Source organism: Alligator mississippiensis, chromosome 1, assembly GCF_030867095.1.
Source record: "Alligator mississippiensis isolate rAllMis1 chromosome 1, rAllMis1, whole genome shotgun sequence".
In the NCBI taxonomy this organism is placed as follows: Eukaryota; Metazoa; Chordata; order Crocodylia; family Alligatoridae; genus Alligator; species Alligator mississippiensis.
This window is the reverse complement of record NC_081824.1, coordinates 382,227,863-382,247,887: the sequence shown is the minus strand read 5'-3', so window position 1 is coordinate 382,247,887 and position 20,025 is coordinate 382,227,863. Positions and strand designations below refer to the sequence as shown.

Below are 20,025 nucleotides of genomic sequence, written 5' to 3'. Positions count from 1 at the left end.
AAGGTGGGTTGGGCCTGCACAATGTGGCACACGCAGCACCAGGTGCTAGGTAGCTGGGGCCAAGCTGCACTGCCCCACACTGTTGGGGGGGCTGTGCCAGGAGGGCCCTGAGTCCCCCAGTGTTTACTGCTGCTGTGGAGGGGCTGTGGGCCATGCAGGGCATAGTTGGGGAACCCACCCCTCCTGACCAGCACCCCCCACCAGTCCCTGCACCCACACAGGTAACTCCAGTATCCTGACCCCCTACTTACCTTAGACAAAGCCAAGTCTGGGTCACGCTGCAGCCTGCAACATTCCTTGCCCTGCACGGGGAGCTAGTGTGCTGCAGCACTGGGGCAAGTGGCAGCCATAGAGATGCTCTGGTCAGCTACCAGAGCATCTCTTTGGAGGACCCCAGCCTCTGATTGCCTCAGGGCATGGTCCTGGACCGTGCGCTACCCCACTGTTTTCTGAGAGTTATTGTTTTATAACTAGATTTCCAGGTATCAAATTTTGTACCTGCACTGCAAATATACAGTGTGGGAATGTTTGTTTGTTCCTGGCATGCCTCTTTCGGTGTCTCAAATTACTTTGAGATGCTGCAAGAGGAATGGGCATTCTGAATTGGATGCGCCCATGATGTTCATATAGAACCCCATCTTTGAGACCATATAATGAACTGGATTAGCGCTAAAAAAATTTCATGATTAATTTTATCTGCAGTCTATATTTATCAAGATGTATAAAACCTGCAAAATTTTCTTTTTCTCACCCTTTAAATACTGTAAGTGTTGGGATGATTTTTATTAATGCATTTTAATGAAGCCTGTGTGCTTACAGATGGATAATTTAGTGTGCTCCAATATTTTCAGTCAATTATGATTCTGCAGATTTATCTTTTTTTGATTTGTTAATATTATTATATTTCCCTTATCTCATTTATTAGAGATGTAGATCATACTAATTCACTAAGTGTAACATCATTACAAATTCTAGTGCTCTCAGTAGTATACCAATATACAAGTGAGTAATTCCATACTTACAATTAAGATGTAGAAATAAACAGCAAAAATTATTATGAAGTTGTAATATATTGTGCTGTAGTAGTACTCATCTGTCTTAAATAAGCAAATTCTCAGTAATGAAAAATAAAAGAAAGAAAAACAAAACAAAAGAACTCTGAGTTTGGGGAACTATGCTCAATTATATTTCTAACCAGAACTATGAAGTTTTACAATAATTGTTATGATATTTATTGAACATGAAGCACTTTCTTAAATCTCAGGGTACTGTAAGCAACTTGAAATCCAGGCAACCATGCCAAGTAAGTTTTAATAAAATCATTTGCTTTTATCAACAAAAGAAACAGCATTTATCACTGAATAACTTCAAAAAAGAAATAAAATATGTGAAAACAAACTAAAAAATTAACCAACATTTTAACTTCTGTGTTCAGGAACATCTAAAGATTCTCAGGTTCATATGCCAAAAAAAGAAATAAAGGTTTCACTACATTTTTTTTTTTTTTTGCTTATGTTCTATTGTCTCAATAATCTGATTCCACATGTACAAAGCATATTTTTAATTCTACCTCATGTTGCTTGTAGGTTCTTTTAACTGCTTTTTTCAAAGTGGAATATGGAATATTCCAAATCCAAAAAGAATAATACCATCTTCCATTGCATTAGGCAACTGAAGGGAGGAAATCAATAGGATATAAGGGACTGTAATGCAAATTGATAAAAGCAAGACCATTTTAAGTTAATGGTAAATCTATGAATTAACATACACCCCATCATTGTGCATCACACAGATGCCATCTAAAGTGATACAGAGCATAAAAGTATTTCTGTATGGTCCCTAGCAAGGAATCTAGAAACCTCTTAAAGCTATCAGCATCTCAGTTTTCATGATTTCAAACTTTAGCTAGTTTTGGATGCCAACTCATTGCTTAGATAGAATGAACCTGTGTGTTCAGAACCTGAGTGATCATTGCTCTGCCCCCAGGAGGCAGTATCCAGGAGGAGCTCCAGGCTCCTTTGGGTGTCAGCCCTGATTGGACACTGAGGGCAAACTTGGGCTGGCAGAGGACATAGGGGATCAGCTCTGAGCTTCAGGGGATGGGTCAGAAGCTGTCCCTGACTCCAGGGACTGCTCTGAGCAGCGAGGAGCTTGGGGCTGGGTGGGCAGGGCAGGGCAGTGACAGTCTGGTGTCCAGGGCTGGTGGCAAGGAGCCATGCCCCTTACTCTGTGGCTTTTGGGGGCTTGTCCTCATGCAGTTCCAGATGTCTTGGAGCATCATGACAGGGGAGGTGTCCAGTACAAAGTGAACATGATTGCAGCTCCTGAAAGGTTGGGGTGGGGGATGGATCCCCAAGCAATAGTTTCAGATTTGGGGGATACAGCAAATGCAGTGGAGCTGCCTGGGGAGTTGGGGGGGTGGGGAACAGGCTGAGGGCATGCACCCCACTTTATCCCATAGCTAGAGGCACCCTGACCCATATGCCCCACTCCCCCACCCCAGCATGTCAGGAGCCCCAATCACCTTATCTAGCTGTGCCTTCTTTGGGATTCTCTTGTCTTCCTGTTCCCCCTCCCTCCTCCTCCAGTCACAGAACCAGCAGCACCACCCCTCTCCCTGCCCCTGCCCCTGCCCCTGCCCCTGTCTCTCATGTGGTTGCATAGTGGGAGGAAACAGCTTGGCAGAGGTGGAGGCAGCCCCCTGGCAGCTGTGTCTGTCCAGATCTTCAGGATTGAGTGAGGAAAGCCAGGCAAACTATGCCCCCCCCCCCACCTTTGAACTGGCTGCCTGGAACTCAATCTTCTCCTAAAGCTCCCTTTCCCTACCACAGTGCTCTGAGATACCTGGGGCAGTATGAAGGCAAGCTCTCCAGAGGCATGGAACAGGGGGTACAGCTCACTATTGCCAGCCCAGACACTGGGATGTTACTCCCTGCTCCCTGGGCTGACTAAGAGTAATTTGTTTCTGGATCAGCATCTACATATGCATTCAGGTGAATTAATGTAAAGTTCTATTGCCTAGTAAATATATCTGTTGGTATTTGAAAATAATCTACTGTGCAGTAGTGTGAAGTTTGACCTAGAAACTACTATGCAAAGCCTAAGCAAAAGTGAATGTTATGTGACGAATGCCCATCTGCAATGATAAGGAGCAGACAGTCTTAGATAGAGGAGGCTTGAAAACAAAAACAGAATCAGAGTACTGGGACAAAGAGCTCATTAAAATACTAAAAATCACTCCCCTAGGTGGCGAAGAAATATGCTAATGAAACATATATGTATGTTAATGAGATACATAGCTAAAACACAGGTATAGAGACATGCTCAGTAAAGAACTCCTTGCATCACTCCTTTATAGCCAATTAGCAAACAAGGATGCTTATGAAGGTTCAAACCCCTGTATATAAGGGGCTTAGTATTGAATATCTGGTGTGCTTGTTCTGTGAAATTATTCCGCTTGCACCTTTTATTGCTAGCAATAATTTTTTTTTTATACTTTCACCCCTGGAATCTTTATTGGCCTTTGCATATCGGGCACGAACCCAGACTTGAGCTGGGGCCTAACAGTTTTTGGCAACCCAGATGGGACTGCCGTAGATAAGCTTTGCCCGGACTAGCTGACGACCAGCTGATTTGCTCTTCCTTATCAAATGTCAGGCGCGCCCCGGGATTTCTTTTCCCAGTGAGACTTTTGCTTCTGAGGAGCTGGATCGCTGAGGTGGCAGTAGCCTAACGGTGCAACGCCACAGAGTGAAAGTATCAGTAACAGGCACCTGGGTGAAAGGGTAGAAAGGGCATAAGGCCTACCGTCAGTACGTCTGCCTCGGATTATTTCTGTAAGTATTCTGTCTGGCCCGAGTCCAAGACCAGTGATTTTTCCCCTGTGAGGACGAGGACTAAGAACAGATCCCTGGATCCCAGGTAAGTTGGACGGTCAGAACCGGGAAGGCAGACCTGAGATGGGTACTATTAACAGTAAGGTTAGGAAATGTACCCCCCTCTCTTGTGTATTGGGACATTGGGCAGAGTTTGGTGGGGATCCTATGATTAAGAAGAAAGCTAAATTCTTCTGTGAAACTGCGTGGCCATGCTATCAGCTAGATGATCAAGAATATTGGCCTCAGGAGGGAAGTGTTAATTATAATACCATCTTGCAATTGATTTTGTTCTGCCGGCAGAATGGTAAATGGGAGGAATTGATGTATGCGCAAGCGTTTATGTCTCTTTGTAGAGATAAGAGGATTTTGGAGGAATGTGGATTGGGGGAGGGGGTTGGGATCTGTGAGATGGCTGTAGCTCGACCAACTGCAAATCCTGTCCTGGACTGTCCGGAGCCGGAGGCTCCCCTCCCTCTGCTGCCTTTACCTTATTCTCTTCCTCTTCCCCCTCCTCCTCCTGATTCATCTGATTCCTCGTTGGCATCTGCTCTTCCTGCTTCTTCCCACCCCCCCCCCGAGGAAGAAGTTGGGAATACTCCCTGACCCAGGGATCTGGAACAGTGCCAACCATGGCCATCAGGTGCTTGGCAATCTCCAAACTCCCCGACTTCTCCTGATATAAGCCTAGGAGGTGGGTGGAGAGTACAGTTAGGAGCAGACTCCGGGGTTAAGGGAAAACATCACAGGGAATCTGATCCTGGCCATGGGAAGGGAAATGGGGTATTTCCCCTAAGAGAACAAGTGGTACCCAGGCCTCTCGAAGATGACGGTGAGCCAACCTACCATCGAACCTTTGTGCACGTTCCTTTCAATACATCAGATTTGTATAATTGGAAGAACAATAACCCCAGCTTGAGAGAGAATCCTGAAAAGGTACAAAACCAGTTTAAAATGATTTTCAAAACCCATAACCCAACCTGGGCAAATGTTCAGTCTCTTTTAGATATCCTGTTGACACCAGAGGAAAGGAGAATGGTAGTGAACAAAGCTCGTGAGTATGTGGAAAAGGAAATTACTGCAGGGAACCTGCAAGGAAATAGAGACGATCATGTCCCCATCCAGGAGCCAGATTGGAAACCAGACCAAGAAATGACCTCCATCTGTGCCTATCGAGAATATATCCTCCGAGGATTGAGAGATGCTGTGAAAAAACCTCAAAATCTCAGTAAGGTGTATGAGGTTCGACAGGAGACTAATGAGACCCTGAATGCTTTTTTGGAAAGAATTTACACTACTTTCAGGCAATACACTCGTGAGGATCTGGAGGATGCATCGAACGCTCGCATGGTAAATATGATCTTTATAGGTCAGAGTGCACCAGACATTAGAAAGAAATTGCAGAAGACAGATGGAGCAACAGGTATGCCTATTTCCCAACTAGTAGACATTGCTTACCAAGTATTTACTAACCGAGGAAGTGTTCAGGAAAAGAAACAGGACAAGAAAGAGGAGAGAAAGATGAAAATGCAGGTAGCCCTAGTGGCAGCTGCAATCACGGGAAAACCTAGAGATGAGGGATCCTGGAGACAGCCGCAGAGACAGGGTCAATTAGAGAAAGATCAATGTGCCTTTTGCAAACGAAAAGGACATTGGAAGCGGGAATGCCCTTATCGGAAAGTTGGGGAAGGTGAAAACGCGGGAGTGGCGAGAGACGCGTGGGTGAAAGCTCGCTGCGCCCCCGCTCCCCCGAAGCCCCCCAGAAACCCTCCAGCAGCCGCGGAGCCCACCGCTGACCCCCAGCGCAGCCGGGGTAAGCGGGGCCCGTGGAGAGAAGGGGCTAACCCCTTAGTGTGTGTGTGGGAGGCGGCAGCTGAGTGGAGCCGGGCCGGGTCAAGCCCCGCCCAGGCCCCTACCTGGCCCAGCCCCCCAGGGAGAGAGAGAGAGAGAGAGAGAGAGAGAAGGGGGGGTACTCACCAGCCCCCCTCCAGTAAGGCAGGGTCCCCCAAATCCTGGGCAGGGCCCCCGTATTTGCCTCAAGAGCAGCTTCCTCGACGGCAGGCCCACTGCGCATGCGCGCAGTTTAAAAGGGCCCGCCGACCGGGAAAAAGCCCAGTTAGATGCGGGAGCAGCAAGAGATGCGCGGGCGAAAGCTCGCTGCGCCCCCGCTCCCCCGAAGCCCCCCAGAAACCCTCCAGCAGCCGCGGAGCCCCCCGCTGACCCCCAGCGCAGCCGGGGTAAGCGGGGCCCGTGGAGAGAAGGGGCTAACCCCTTAGTGTGTGTGTGGGAGGCGGCAGCTGAGTGGAGCCGGGCCGGGTCAAGCCCCACCCAGGCCCCTACTTCGCCCAGCCCCCCAGGGAGCCACGCGACCGGAGCCGCATGAACAGGCTGCACAAACAGGCGCACTTCTCTGCCGGCGTGTGAGTTAGCGCGGAGTTCGCGCGGGAGGGCGTGCAGGAGGGCCAGACCCTGCCTACGCACCCCCCAGGGTAGACAGTCCCAGCTGTAGCCAGCCTACCGGAGGCATGACACAGATGGGCACGCACCGCACCCTGAGGGTCCCCTCGGGCTCTGCGGCCCCCCCCGTCTGGCACCTCAGAGACGGCCACCCAGAAGGAGCCCCTGGTTCCGGGCTCCACGCAGACGGAGCCCCTGGCTCTCGGCTGCGGGGGCTGCCTGTCCCTTTTTCAGGCTCTGGGGCCTGGGAGCATGGCGACCTCCCCTTGCGGGGTCTGCTTCCTTTTGGGGTCTCTGGCATGCCAGCTGGAGGAGCTCCAGGCCACAGTCCACAGACTGCGTGCCATCAGGGACTGCGAGCAGGAGATAGACTCCTACTGCCAGGCCCTTCTCCCCCGGGAGGCAGAGGGTAGATCACAGTCTCCCTCCAGGCCAGAGGAGGACTCTGGGACCTCCTGCTGTGTCCAGCCAGGGGCATGGACCAAGGTGGTCAAGGGCCCTAAGGCCCGCCGCACCAAGGCCCCACCCCCGCCACAACTGAGCAACAGGTATGCACCTCTTGCTGCCCCAGCAGAGCCTGCTGAGTTGCCGGCCCCCACAGGCAACATGGGCCTAACTGCAACTCCCGCCCCTGCTCTCCCCAAGACAAAACGTAAGGTGTTTGTTGTGGGAGACTCCCTCCTGAGGGGGACTGAAGGGCCAATCTGCCACCCTGACCCCTTAGCCCGGCAAGTCTGCTGCTTCCCAGGGGCCTGCATCCAGGACATTGCGGAGAGGATCCCCAAGCTCCTCAAACCCACAGACCGCTATCCCATGCTCCTTATTCATGTGGGCACCAATGACACGGCTCAGAGCACTCCCAGCCAGGTCATGAGGTGCTACAGGGATTTTGGGAGCGGGGCTTAAGGGTCTGGGGGCACAGGTGGTGTTCTCGTCGATCCTCCCAGTCTCAGGCTATGGGCTGAGAAGGGACAGGAGGATCTATGTGGTCAACCAAAGACTGCGGCGCTGGTGTCGTCAGGAAGGCTTTGGCTTTCATGACCACAGCCCGCTCTTTGGTGAGAGAGGCAGCGAGCTGCTGGGAAGAGATGGTCTCCACCTCTCTCCCCTAGGGAGGAGGCTCTTCTCAGCCAGACTGGCTGACCTGCTCCACCGGGCTTTAAACTAAGCCCGCTGGGGGACGGGGGCACGACCGCCACTGCTGGCCCGCTGAGCAAATCTTGCAAAGCCAGCGGATCATGGCACTCAAGGGAGCCCGCCCCAGCCCCAGCCCTGGTAAAATCTGTGGGCAAGGAAGGAGCCCCCCAGGGGGCGCTTGCCTGCCTGTACACAAATGCCAGGAGCTTGGGGAATAAGCAGGAGGAGCTCATCCTCCTGCTCAGTGCAAACAATTACGATGTCATAGGGATCACGGAGACCTGGTGGGACTCCACCCATGACTGGACCACGGGGATAGATGGCTATACCCTGTACAGGAGGGATCGTGTAGAGAAAAGGGGCGGGGGTGTAGCTCTCTATGTTAAGGAAAGCTACGTGTCCCTGCAAGCCGATATTGGCGACCAGGGTGGACGGCTGGAGACCCTCTGGGTTAAAATCCGTGGGGAACACGGCACAGGGGACACAATGGTGGGAGTCTATTACAGACCTCCCACCCAAAGTCCTGAGCTAGACCAGGAGTTTGCCCAGGAACTGGCTGAGGCAGCTTGCTCCAGGACCATGGTTGTCATGGGTGACTTCAATTACCCAGACATCTCGTGGGAGGATCGCTCAGCAAAATCTGAGCGGTCGCAGAGCTTCCTCTCGTGCGTGGATGACCTCTACCTGACTCAAGAAGTCTATGGGCCAACGAGAGGCAAAGCGCTGCTCGACCTGGTGCTGGCTACTGGGGAGGACCTAGTCGGCGACCTAATGATCGATGGGAAGCTGGGTGACAGCGACCACGAGCTGATCACCTTCACCATCCGCCGAAAAGCTGGCAAGTCGGTCAGCAACACGCAAGTCCTTGACTTCAGGAAAGCCGACTTTGACAAGCTCAGGAGGCTTGTCAGTGAGGCCCTAAGGGACTGTGACCACAGGGAGAGGGGAGTTCAAGAAGAGTGGTTGCTCCTCAAGGGAGCGATCCTCAATGCACAAACTAAGTCTATTCCATCTCGGAGGAAAGGCAGCAAGAGGGCACAGCAGCCCCCCTGGCTCTCCAGGGACCTAGCAGACCTCCTGAGGCTAAAAAGAAAGGCCTACAAAGGATGGAGGATGGGAGTCACCTCCAAGGAGGATTATTCTGCACTGGTCTGGTCCTGTAGGGAGCAGACCAGGAAAGCCAAGGCTGCAACTGAACTCCAGCTAGCTTTGAGCATCAAGGACAATAAAAAGTCCTTTTTCAGATATGTGGGGAGCCGGAGGAAAAGCAGGGGCAACGTTGGACCCCTGCTGAACCAGATGGGGCAACTGACAACTGACGTCCAGGAAAAAGCCAACCTATTAAATAGGTACTTTGCGTCGGTCTTTCATCAGCCCCATGGGACGCCCATGCCTGCTACAGGGCCGGGAAGTCCGGGTGAGGGTGATCCCCTGCCCTCCATTAATGCTGACTTTGTGAAGGAACATCTTGAGAAGCTGGATACCTTCAAGTCAGCCGGCCCTGACAATCTTCACCCCAGGGTACTCAAGGAGCTGGCGAGCATCATAGCCCAGCCTCTAGCGCGGATCTTTGAAAACTCTTGGTGCTCTGGTGTAGTGCCCGAAGACTGGAAGAAGGCCAACGTGGTGCCTATCTTCAAGAAAGGGAGGAAAGTGGATCCGGCTAACTATAGGCCCATCAGCCTGACTTCTATCCCGGGGAAGATCTTAGAAAAGTTTATTAAGGAGGCCATCCTTAATGGACTGGCCGATGCCAACATCTTAAGGGATAGCCAGCACGGGTTTGTTGCGGGTAGGTCTTGCTTGACCAATCTCATTTCCTTCTACGACCAGGTGACCTATCACCTGGACAAGGGAGATGAGATTGATGTCATATATCTTGACTTCAAAAAAGCCTTCGATCTGGTGTCCCATGATCGTCTCTTGGAGAAACTGGCCAATTGTCGCCTTGGGTCCCCCACGATCCACTGGCTGGAAAATTGGCTCCGGGGTCGGACCCAGAGGGTAGTAATTGATGGAAGTCACTCATTGTGGTGTCCTGTGACCAGTGGGGTCCCCCAGGGCTCTGTCCTTGGACCCATACTGTTCAACATCTTCATTAACGATGTGGACACTGGAGTCAGAAGCAGACTGGCCAAGTTCGCCGATGACACCAAACTTTGGGGCAAAGCATCCACGCCAGAAGACAGGCGGGTGATCCAGGCTGACCTGGACAGGCTCAGCAAGTGGGCGGATGAGAATCTGATGGTGTTCAACGCTGATAAATGCAAGGTTCTCCACCTTGGGAAGAAAAACCCGCAGCATCCTTATAGACTCGGCAGTGCTATGTTGGTTAGCACTATGGAAGAAAGAGACTTGGGGGTCATCATTGACCACAAGATGAACATGAGCCTGCAATGCGATGCTGCGGCTAGTAAAGCGACCAAAACGCTGGCTTGCATCCATAGATGCTTCTCAAGCAAATCCCGGGACGTCATTCTCCCCCTGTACTCGGCCTTAGTGAGGCCGCAGCTGGAGTACTGCATCCAGTTTTGGGCTCCACAATTCAAAAAGGATGTGGAGAAGCTTGAGAGAGTCCAGAGAAGAGCCACGTGCATGATCAGGGGTCAGGGAAGCAGATCCTACAATGACAGGCTGAGAGCCCTGGGGCTCTTTAGCCTGGAAAAGCGAAGGCTCAGGGGTGATCTGATGGCCACCTACAAGTTTATCAGGGGTGATCACCAGTATCTAGGGGAACGTTTGTTCACCAGAGCGCCCCAGGGGATGACGAGGATGAATGGTCACAAACTACTACAAGACCATTTCAGGCTGGACATAAGGAAGAATTTCTTTACTGTCCGAGCCCCCAAGGTCTGGAACAGCCTGCCGCCGGAGGTTGTTCAAGCGCCTTCATTGAACACCTTCAAGATGAAACTGGATGCTTATCTTGCTGGGATCCTATGACCCCAGCTGACGTCCTGCCCTTTGGGCGGGGGGCTGGACTCGATGATCTTCCGAGGTCCCTTCCAGCCCTAATGTCTATGAAATCTATGAAATCTATGAAAAGAAAAAAGAGGTGAGCAGTGGATTGTTCGCTTTTGGAAGGGATTCAGACTGAAGGGGACCGGAGGCCCGGGAGGGAAAGATAACCCAGATCCCAGTGTCCCCTGACGAGCCTCTGGTTAAAATGCAACTAGGGGACAGAGATGAATTAGTAAATTTTCTCGTCAATACAGGTGCTGCCCATTCTGTCTTAATTCAAAAACTGAAACCTTTAAGTAAAAAGACTGTGCCGGTGGTAGGGGTTATACGGAAGGCAGTAACATGACCCTTCCTACAGCCAATGACCTGTAATCTTGGGCAGGCCGAAGTTACCCATCAATTCTTGTACATTCCAGACTGCCCCATTCCCCTTTTAGGGAGAGACCTCCTTTGTAAACTGCAAGCTACGTTGTCGTTCCAGGATGGGCTAATGTTTTTAACAGTTCCTCCTGAAAAGGGGTGGCATTTGCAGGCTTGCCTTCTCCGAGAGGAAAGTACACCAGATATTCCTCAAACCCTGCTCGATGCTGTTGTTCCATGGGTATGGGCAGGTCACCGACCCGGGAAGGCTAAAAATGCTGACCCTGTGAAAATTCAACTTTTGCCAGGGGCCCAGCCTCCATGTGTGAAACAATATCCAATGCGGATGGAAGCCAGGAAAGGACTGAAGCCGTTAGTTGAACGGTTCCTGGAGTATGGCCTTCTCCGTGAATGTACATCAGCTTTTAACACACCCATCTTGCCTGTGAAGAAGCCTAAGAGTAATGAATATCGTTTCGTCCAAGACTTGAGAGCTGTAAATAAAGTGGTTGTGAGTATATACCCGGTAGTGCCTAATCCATACACCTTGCTATCTGCTTTGAACCCAGATCATAACTGGTTTACGGTTATTGATTTAAAAGATGCTTTCTTCTGTATACCGGTAGAGAGGGGATCTCAGGAAATATTTGCTTTTGAATGGGAAGACCCAGATACTAGCATTAAGACTCAGTTGTGCTGGACTGTTTTACCCCAAGGATTTAAAAACAGCCCAACCCTATTCGGCAATGCATTAAGCAAGGATTTACGCAGGCTAAAACTGCCATTGTCCTGTGCTCTTTTGCAATATGTGGATGACTTGCTTTTAACAGCCACCACTGAAGCAAGCTGCCTGGAAGGAACAATTTGCCTCCTTAATTTTCTGGGTCAACAAGGATACCGGGTATCCAGAAATAAAATGCAGCCCATATCCCAGAAAGTAACATACTTGGGATTTGAATTACAGCCTGGTCAGAGAGCCCTGTTGCCTGAAAGAAAAGAAGCTATATGCCGGCTGGCACCCCCAATAACAAAGAAACAACTACGAGGATTTTTAGGTACAGTAGGTTTTTGCAGGATTTGGATTCCAAATTTTGGGGTTATTGCAAAACCTCTGTATGAAGCAACACACGGAGATGAAAAGGTGCTCAAATGGACTGAAGAGTGTGAGCAAGCATTCTGCCAGTTAAAGCAGGCTCTCATTGAAGCACCCGCCTTAGGACTACCGGACATGAGTAAGCTTTTTTCCCTTTTTGTGCATGACCGAGGTGGGTTAGCCGTGGGAGTCTTAACACAAAAATTGGGTAGCTGGCAATGACCAGTGGCATATTTTTCAAAAAAATTAGACTTTGTGTCATGTGGATGGCCTGCTTGTCTCCGGGTTGTTGCTGCCACCTGTTTGCTAATACAAGAAGTTGAAAAGTTAACCCTAGGTCATGAAATGATTGTATATGTGCCTCACTCAGTGCTTACAGTCCTGGAGCAGAAAGGAGGGAACTGGTTAACTCCGGGACGAATGGCTCGATATCAGGCCATCCTCCTAGATAAGCCTGAAATAAAATTGGCCATTTCTCGCACTGTAAATCCAGCAACACTGTTGCCATCTATGGGTGACACACCAGATCTTGTGCATGATGGTTTGCAAACATTGGAAGCTGTTTATTCTTCAAGACCAAATTTGAGAGACCGACCTCTTGAAAAAGCTGACCTGGAGTTTTACACTGATGGCAGCTCGAGTATAGAGAATGGAATTCGAAAATCCGGATACGCTATCATGACTACACAGAATGTGATAGAAGCAGGACCTTTAAACCCATCTGTTTCAGCTCAAAAGGCTGAACTCATTGCTATGACTCGGGCTTTGCAATTGGCGGCCAACAAAACTGTCAATATTTATACTGACTCTAAATATGTTTTCCTTGTTTTACATGCTCACGGAGCGCTATGGAGAGAGCGGGGTCTACTTGAGTCAAAAGGAACAGGCATTAAGCATAGCAAGCAGATAAAAGCCCTCCTCAAGGCAGTCTGGGAGCCAAAAGAGGTAGCGGTAATGCATTGCAAAGCACATCAAAAAGAAAATAATCCCTCCACAAAAGGTAATCGATTTGCTGACGCTACAGCAAAGAAAGCAGCTAAAAGACCTCAGACAGACTTGCTGCCTGAAGTAAGTAATCTGTTACCTCTCCTCCCAGACTTATACCAGCCTGTGACACCACAGTATGGGGAAAGAGACAAACAATTGATAAGAGTTTCAAGCAAAGGAGGGGGAGCACCGGTGGCTAGTAGCAAAGGATGGCCACATTATCATCTCAGCTGCCTGGGTTCATGTGGTAGTGAAGAGAGCTCATCATGGCACCCACTATGGACCCAGGGCCCTTGTAAGGTGGATCAGTCACTATGTAACTGGAGTGGGATTAAGAGAGGCTGCCAAGAAGGTATCAGAGACATGTGAGGTCTGCCAGAGAAATAACCCAAAAGGAGGGAGAAAAGAAACTTCAGGACATCAGAGAATAGGCAATGGGCCAGGAGAAGAATGGCAGGTGGATTTTACTGAGTTACCCCGGCAACAGGGGATGAGATATCTCCTTGTCTTTGTGGACACTTTCTCTAATTGGGTTGAGTGCTTCCCATGTCGGACTGCCCAAGCCCGAGAGGTGGTCAAGGCTCTCCTACGAGAAATCATACCTCGCTTCGGACTTCCAAAAGGAATAGGGTCAGACAATGGCCCACATTTCATTGCACAAATTACTCAGAAGGTTTCTGAGTTCCTGGGAATCAGCTGGCATTTACACACCCCTTGGAGACCCCAGTCCAGTGGAAAGGTGGAACGTATGAATCAGACCTTAAAAAGACACCTTGCAAAGATTTGCCAAGAAGCTCGATTCAAATGGCCAGAGGCCCTACCCTTGGCCCTGTTACGAGTAAGGGTCGCACCACATTCTAAATTGGGATTAAGCCCATTTGAGATAATGTATGGTAAGCCTTACCCTCTGAGTCTGCCCATGGGTACTGAACAACAGTTACATGTTTTAGGGGAGGGAATGATTAGAGAATATGTATGGTCCTTGGTTTCTGTTTTGTCTTCCATCCATCAGCAGGTACGGGACGTGCTGCAGACACAGGACCAGTCTCCTGCCCCGGAAAATAGATTATTACCTGGGAGTTACGCCCTTGTAAAAGATTGGAGCGAGGAACCACTTCGAGCCAGATGGAAGGGCCCATATAGGGTACTTTTAACGACCCCGACGGCAGCAAAGCTCGAAGGAATCAAGACTTGGATACATTTCAGTTGCCTAAAGCCGGTGGCTGGACCAGAACAAGAAGAAACCCCTGCAAACTTCGGGACTGGAGGCAGAGAACAGTGGAAGGTGGAGCCGATAAGAGACTTAAAATTCCTATTCAAAAGAAAAGAACTTTAAATAATTTGTCAATCTTTGATCAAGTTTTACAAGCCTTATTATGAAATTGTTCAAGGTTTTAGTGTGGGGCGCCCTGATCTGTCCACTCCTACTCATAGGAGGAGAAAATCTTTTACAACAAAAATTTGACCCTCAGGAAAATGTCTGGATTTATCTGGCCCGGGAAATATTAAATAGAACGGACTTCTGCTTAGCGGGAGGGATCAATGCTCACCTGGTTTTTACCTCATGCTTAATTGCAGTACCTACCCCTTTGAAAATTTTACAAAATTATACTATGCTGAAAGATGTAGAGAAAAAAATACATATCAGGATATATATAAGTGGGGGACTATTGTAAAAGAGAAAATCAGAGACATGTTTTCTGTACGGGTTTAGGCAACAGCTAATTCTTCTGAATGTTTCCTAAGAGTTAATTGTACCAATAATTGCTTTAAATTGAACCAAGGTAGAAAAATCTTCTGTAATAAGACTAGTCAAATATCCTATGTATACACACATACCATCCTTCCTCGAGGATGGTTTCTGGCCTGAGGGAGAATGATATATTAATATCTTCCAGCAAATGCTACTGGGGGACCATGCACCATTGCCCGGGTAACTACAGCTCTTCCAAGGAAATCTGACCTAATGCACATTGAACAAACCCCTCTTGGTGGGAGGTTTAAACGAGCATATACTACTCTCACTGCTGATTGTGATGAGAATGATTCCCCTGGACTATTATATAAGGCAGAATACATAGCATTAGCTGCATCTATGGTGGGGGTTCCGGGTCTTGCTGTAAGTAATAGCAGAAATCTTAATGCAGTGGCCTGTGTTTTAGCAAAAGGACTAAATGCTACATCTCGAGCGCTCTCAGCCCTGAATGCTGAACAAAAACAACTAAGGGACGCTGTCTTAGAAAATAGAGCCGCTATTGATTATCTCTTGTTACGACACAATCTGGGGTGTGAAACCTTAAAAGGAATGTGCTGCTTCAACCTCACTGATAATTCTGTGCTAATTGAAGACAAAATTGATGCCTTACAACGATTGACACAGACGTTGAAAGAAACATCTGGTTTAGACTTTTCCTGGTTAACTTCCTGGCTTCCCAATTTTGGATGGTTGAAACAGTTATTTTGTATGGTTGTTCTGTTTTGTTTTATAGGGATTATGGTTTGTTTCTGTATCCAATGTATACCTGTTTGTATTGCATCTATCTTCAGGCCTAAGGTAAATCAAATGATTTTGCAAACAAAGAAAGCTGAAAATACTAGATTTGTGTTAAGTTAAATTGAATGGAGCAATCATAATTAATAATAATTAAAAATGCTCCAGAGGAGGGAATGTGAGGTTTGACCTAGAAACTACTATGCAAAGCCTAAGCAAAAGTGAATGTTATGTGACGAATGCCCATCTGCAATGATAAGGAGCAGACAGTCTTAGATAGAGGAGGCTTGAAAACAAAAACAGAATCAGAGTACTGGGACAAAGAGCTCATTAAAATACTAAAAATCATTCCCCTAGGTGGCGAAGAAATATGCTAATGAAACATATATGTATGTTAATGAGATACATAGCTAAAACACAGGTATAGAGACATGCTCAGTAAAGAACTCCTTGCGTCAGTCCTTTACAGCCAATTAGCAAACAAGGATGCTTATGAAGGTTCAAACCCCTGTATATAAGGGGCTTAGTATTGAATATCTGGTGTGCTTGTTCTGTGAAATTATTCTGCTTGCACCTTTTATTGCTAGCAATAATTTTTTTTTATACTTTCACCCCTGGTATCTTTATTGGCCTTTGCATACCGGGCACGAACCCAGACTTCAGCTGGGGCCTAACAGTAGGGCTGTGCAAAGCTTCACTTGTTAATTCAATTTGGTGGAGATTTGGCCCAAGTTTGTGGCCGAATCTCCAAATCTGAATTGAATCAAGAGGTCCTTTAATCTTTTCAAATCTAATCTGAACCTTCCAAATCAATTGGGAGAGATGGGAAAGATTCGATGATTCAGACATAGACATAGCTTTAAATGTTTTTTATACATACCTCAAGGTACCAGGCAACTGGTGTCTTCTGGGTCTCGTGGAGCACTTGGGGTCCCCCCAGGGCTGATTGCCGAGCCAGAGGGATGCAGGCCCGCCCCCCCCCCCAGCATGCTCAGTGGCAGACCCAGAAGTGGATAGGAAGTACTTCTGGTCCACTTCCGGGTTTGCCACCGAGCATGCGGGGGGGTGGGCTGCACTCATGTGGGCTGCTCTACCTGCCCCACCATCATAGCATTCACAAGCCATGCCTGGTACCTCGAGGTATGTAGAAAAAACATTTAAAGCTGTGTCTATGGCCGAATCCCTGATTCTCTGAATCAGCATTGGATCTTCAGATATGGATTCAGCCAAACCAAATCGAGGACAGTGATCTGAATCACGACTTCAATCACTGTCCGCAATTCAGGCCGAACCTGAATCGAATATGGCCCATTTCACACACCTGTACTATTCAGTAATTGCCATGCACATGTGATGGCGATGCTTTACTATACATTAGATTAGTCTAATGCTTAGTAAAGCACGTGCAGACATGCCTAGTTTGTCTTAAATTGAACACCTGAAATTAGTGACGTAATATTCTGTGACTTTAACTTCTCTGAGCTTCAGTCATATATTATAAAATGGGTACTATACTTCCCCATTACCTCACAAGGTTGTTATAAAGATAAATTAAAACTTATTTGTTTACAATCCAATAATGAATGATGAATGTAACTGAAACACCCAGAGGGGAACTTAATAATTCTGTTTTCAGACAAGGTTTTGAAGTGTGCAATAAATAAGGCATTAGATCACACATTGAATAACAAGAAGAAAACAAAATATTGAATAACTGTTCATTTAAGTGAATGTGAGCCTCAGTGTGCAATGAATGAGGCTTAGGCACTATGGAAAAATGTGCTCACATGATTAAAGTCTGCTTTCTTATCCCTCCTCAAAAATATCTGAATTAAGGATGTATAAGCAACCTTAAATTTAATATTTAATAACCATAAAATTTTGACTTTCTAAAATTAATATTATGCTTTTAACATAGGTTTTGTGCATATTTATTTGGTTTGACATTTTAATTTGTTTTTATTGTAAACATAATTGATTTGGTGGTAAAGTGGCTGGGAAAATTCACATGAAACAATTTGTAGGCTTGATTCTACTCTCTTCTGCACTCACTTTATAACACTTTGAGCTACAACTGATTTTGTTTTATGTGATTAAATGGCATATAACGGCTGCATAACTATAGATGTTGGGACTTACACACAGTTTGGTATTCAACTTTGCCCACTCATGCATTATGAACATGCATGTTTAGTAGGCCCACACTCTAGTCAGAGAGCTGCCTCATGAAATTGGATGCTTTAAGGCAGGGTAAGTCCTCAAATTATAGTTGCAGAAAAAAAATATGGTGAAGGAGAGAGGAAGACTGCCTTTTCACCTTTTAACCTAATTGATTAGAGCATTCTCCTTGGGAGAAGGAAGGCTAGGAACTTGGTCTCTTTCACTCAGAGAAGGTATCTCCTACTTTCAAGTAAAGTGCTCTAAGTAAGGCCATGTACAGATGGTCAGTTTCTACTGGGAGAATGGTCATTAAGTGGGCAGACAGATTGCTACACTACTACCTCCACTTGGCTCTCATTGCCTGGGAATTGATTGAAGGGAGTGTCAGGGCAAAACCCCTGCTTCTCATGCTGGGGATTCTGGTGCATGAGGAGCCAGCAAGGATTGGCTGATATCTGCTCCTCCACTCCCATATTTTGGGCTCTCTCCATTAGTATTGCTATCTGCCTTGGTTAGGGGGTTAGGTGTTTTTGCTTATGTCATGCTTACTAGGGTTGTGTGAAACAGCACTGTTCCATTTCAACTTCCATTTTGAAGTTTCAATGGGACAAAAACACTGGTCCATTTTGTTTCATTGAAAGAGTTTTGCTGTTTCAACACTCTTTCAATGCTTTGCCCATAGGCTATAATGGGGAAGCTTGGGGAACAACAGCAGCGGGAGGTTCACCTTCAGGAACACCAGCTGCTCAAGCAAACCAGGATCCAAACAGGTGCAGTGGGTGTGTCACTACATCCTCAGCGATGCTGGACACCCTCTCACTTGGAACACTGGTCGGTGGATAGGACAGGTGTTCATTGGCAACCATAACCAGATCCGGCCACATCTGGCTGTGGCTTGCCCAATAGGCCAAGGGGTCGCACAACAGCAGCTCCACGTCCTCAGCGAGTTTGGCAGCCACCAAGGCCTGAGTGTTACCTGCCTGATGATGGGGTCTGGTGCCTCTGTACCCCACCATGGATGCCATGCCCTTGGCCCACTTTGACAGCACAAGTGGTGGAGGAGGAGATTGGATGGTGGATGGTGTGCTGGCATGGGACAGTGGATTCCCCCTCTTCCATGTCCACCCACCTCCCATTTTGCCTCCCTGACTCTCTTCACCAGCACCTCCATCCACTGATTCAGGCTTTGGATGCTGCACACACTGCCCTTCAACCTCAGGTCACACATGGCATCTAGCACATGGACCATACTGGACTGCAAGGGATCAAACCATTTCTTGATGCCCTCCTTCAGCTACCTCACCAGTGCTTGGACTTCTGTTGTCAGCAGCTTGTCCCAGCCAGGAACACTGATGTGCTGGAAGCTCTCCATTTGACTCTGAAGTTCCATTATTATGGGGATCAGCTGCCTATGGAGGGCATCACCAGTGCTGCGGGTCTTGCTGACCTTGAGGAAAGGCTTGAGGATCCCCAAGATCTGGGAGATGGTATCCCACTTAGTTCTTTTAAGGGGGCCGCTGATCCCAATTTCCCAAGCAAGGCCATCTCATGGATGCCCTTTTCTTGCTCCAAAAGCCTCTTGAGCATGAGGTATGTGGAGTTCCACCAAGTGTCCACATCCTGCATGATTTTGTACTGTGGGATGTTCTCTGATTGTTTGTACTGCAGCATCTTGCCCCCCTTGATGCTCCAGTGGAAGTAGCCTACCACCTTCCTGCATTTGGAAATGAGCTTGCTACTGGAGATGGTGCCATCACCAGCAGCCCTGTCCTGCTCCAAGGCATCCCTGACAATAAGGTGGAACTTGTATGCCAAACAGTGGATGCCAACAAAGTTTCCATCACAGACTGCCATGACCATATTGGCCTCATTGTCAGTGACCATGAACCCATGGGTGAGCTTTCCCTGCCCACTGAGCTACCCCTGCACCAAGCGGTTCATGACCCCCATGATCTCCCTTGCCGTGTGGGACTCATCCATTACCTTGACTTGAAGGAGAGCCCACCGACAGCCTGACTGGACACACCAGTGCCCTGTGAGGGAGATGTAGGTGTGATCTCCACCCTGGCTGCTCCAAATGTCCAAGATGAAGTGTAAGGCCCCCTACAGACATGCCAGAAGATATAAATGTATCTGCAGTCCTATATAAATTCTATAAGGTATGTGATATATGCTGCAAGGTATAAAAGTATCTCCCTTCCTATATACATTCTATATTGTAATATCCAATTAATTATAGCATTGAAAATAATAAATCAATGAAAATAATAATAAAATAAAGGGGTCTAGAAGAAAGAAAAAGGTATTCTGGAATCCCACTTGCTAGGCTAGCTAGTAGGAAATTATTCAAATCAATGCTAGTAGTAGCCTTTGTTGTTTAATGCTCCTGAGATGGTGGAGGATAGCTCAGTAACTGTCAGACCTCAAGGCAGAAAGCAGGCCAGTTCAAACAATGCTGCCTTGTATGTTGTTTTTCTATACCTTCCCCAGAACACTGTGATTGG

General features: G+C 47.9%; 1 protein-coding gene across 1 annotated transcript in view; it reads left to right on the top strand.

The window, feature by feature from the left end:
* The first annotated feature begins 1,296 nt into the window (after positions 1-1,296).
* LOC132249393 (uncharacterized) overlaps positions 1,297-20,025 on the top strand; it is a 32,805-nt gene continuing 14,076 nt past the window's right edge. The window contains 3 exon segments of the mRNA XM_059724449.1: positions 1,297-1,303; positions 11,000-13,029; positions 13,172-13,921. Coding sequence (XP_059580432.1) covers positions 1,297-1,303; positions 11,000-13,029; positions 13,172-13,921 — 2,787 coding nt within the window.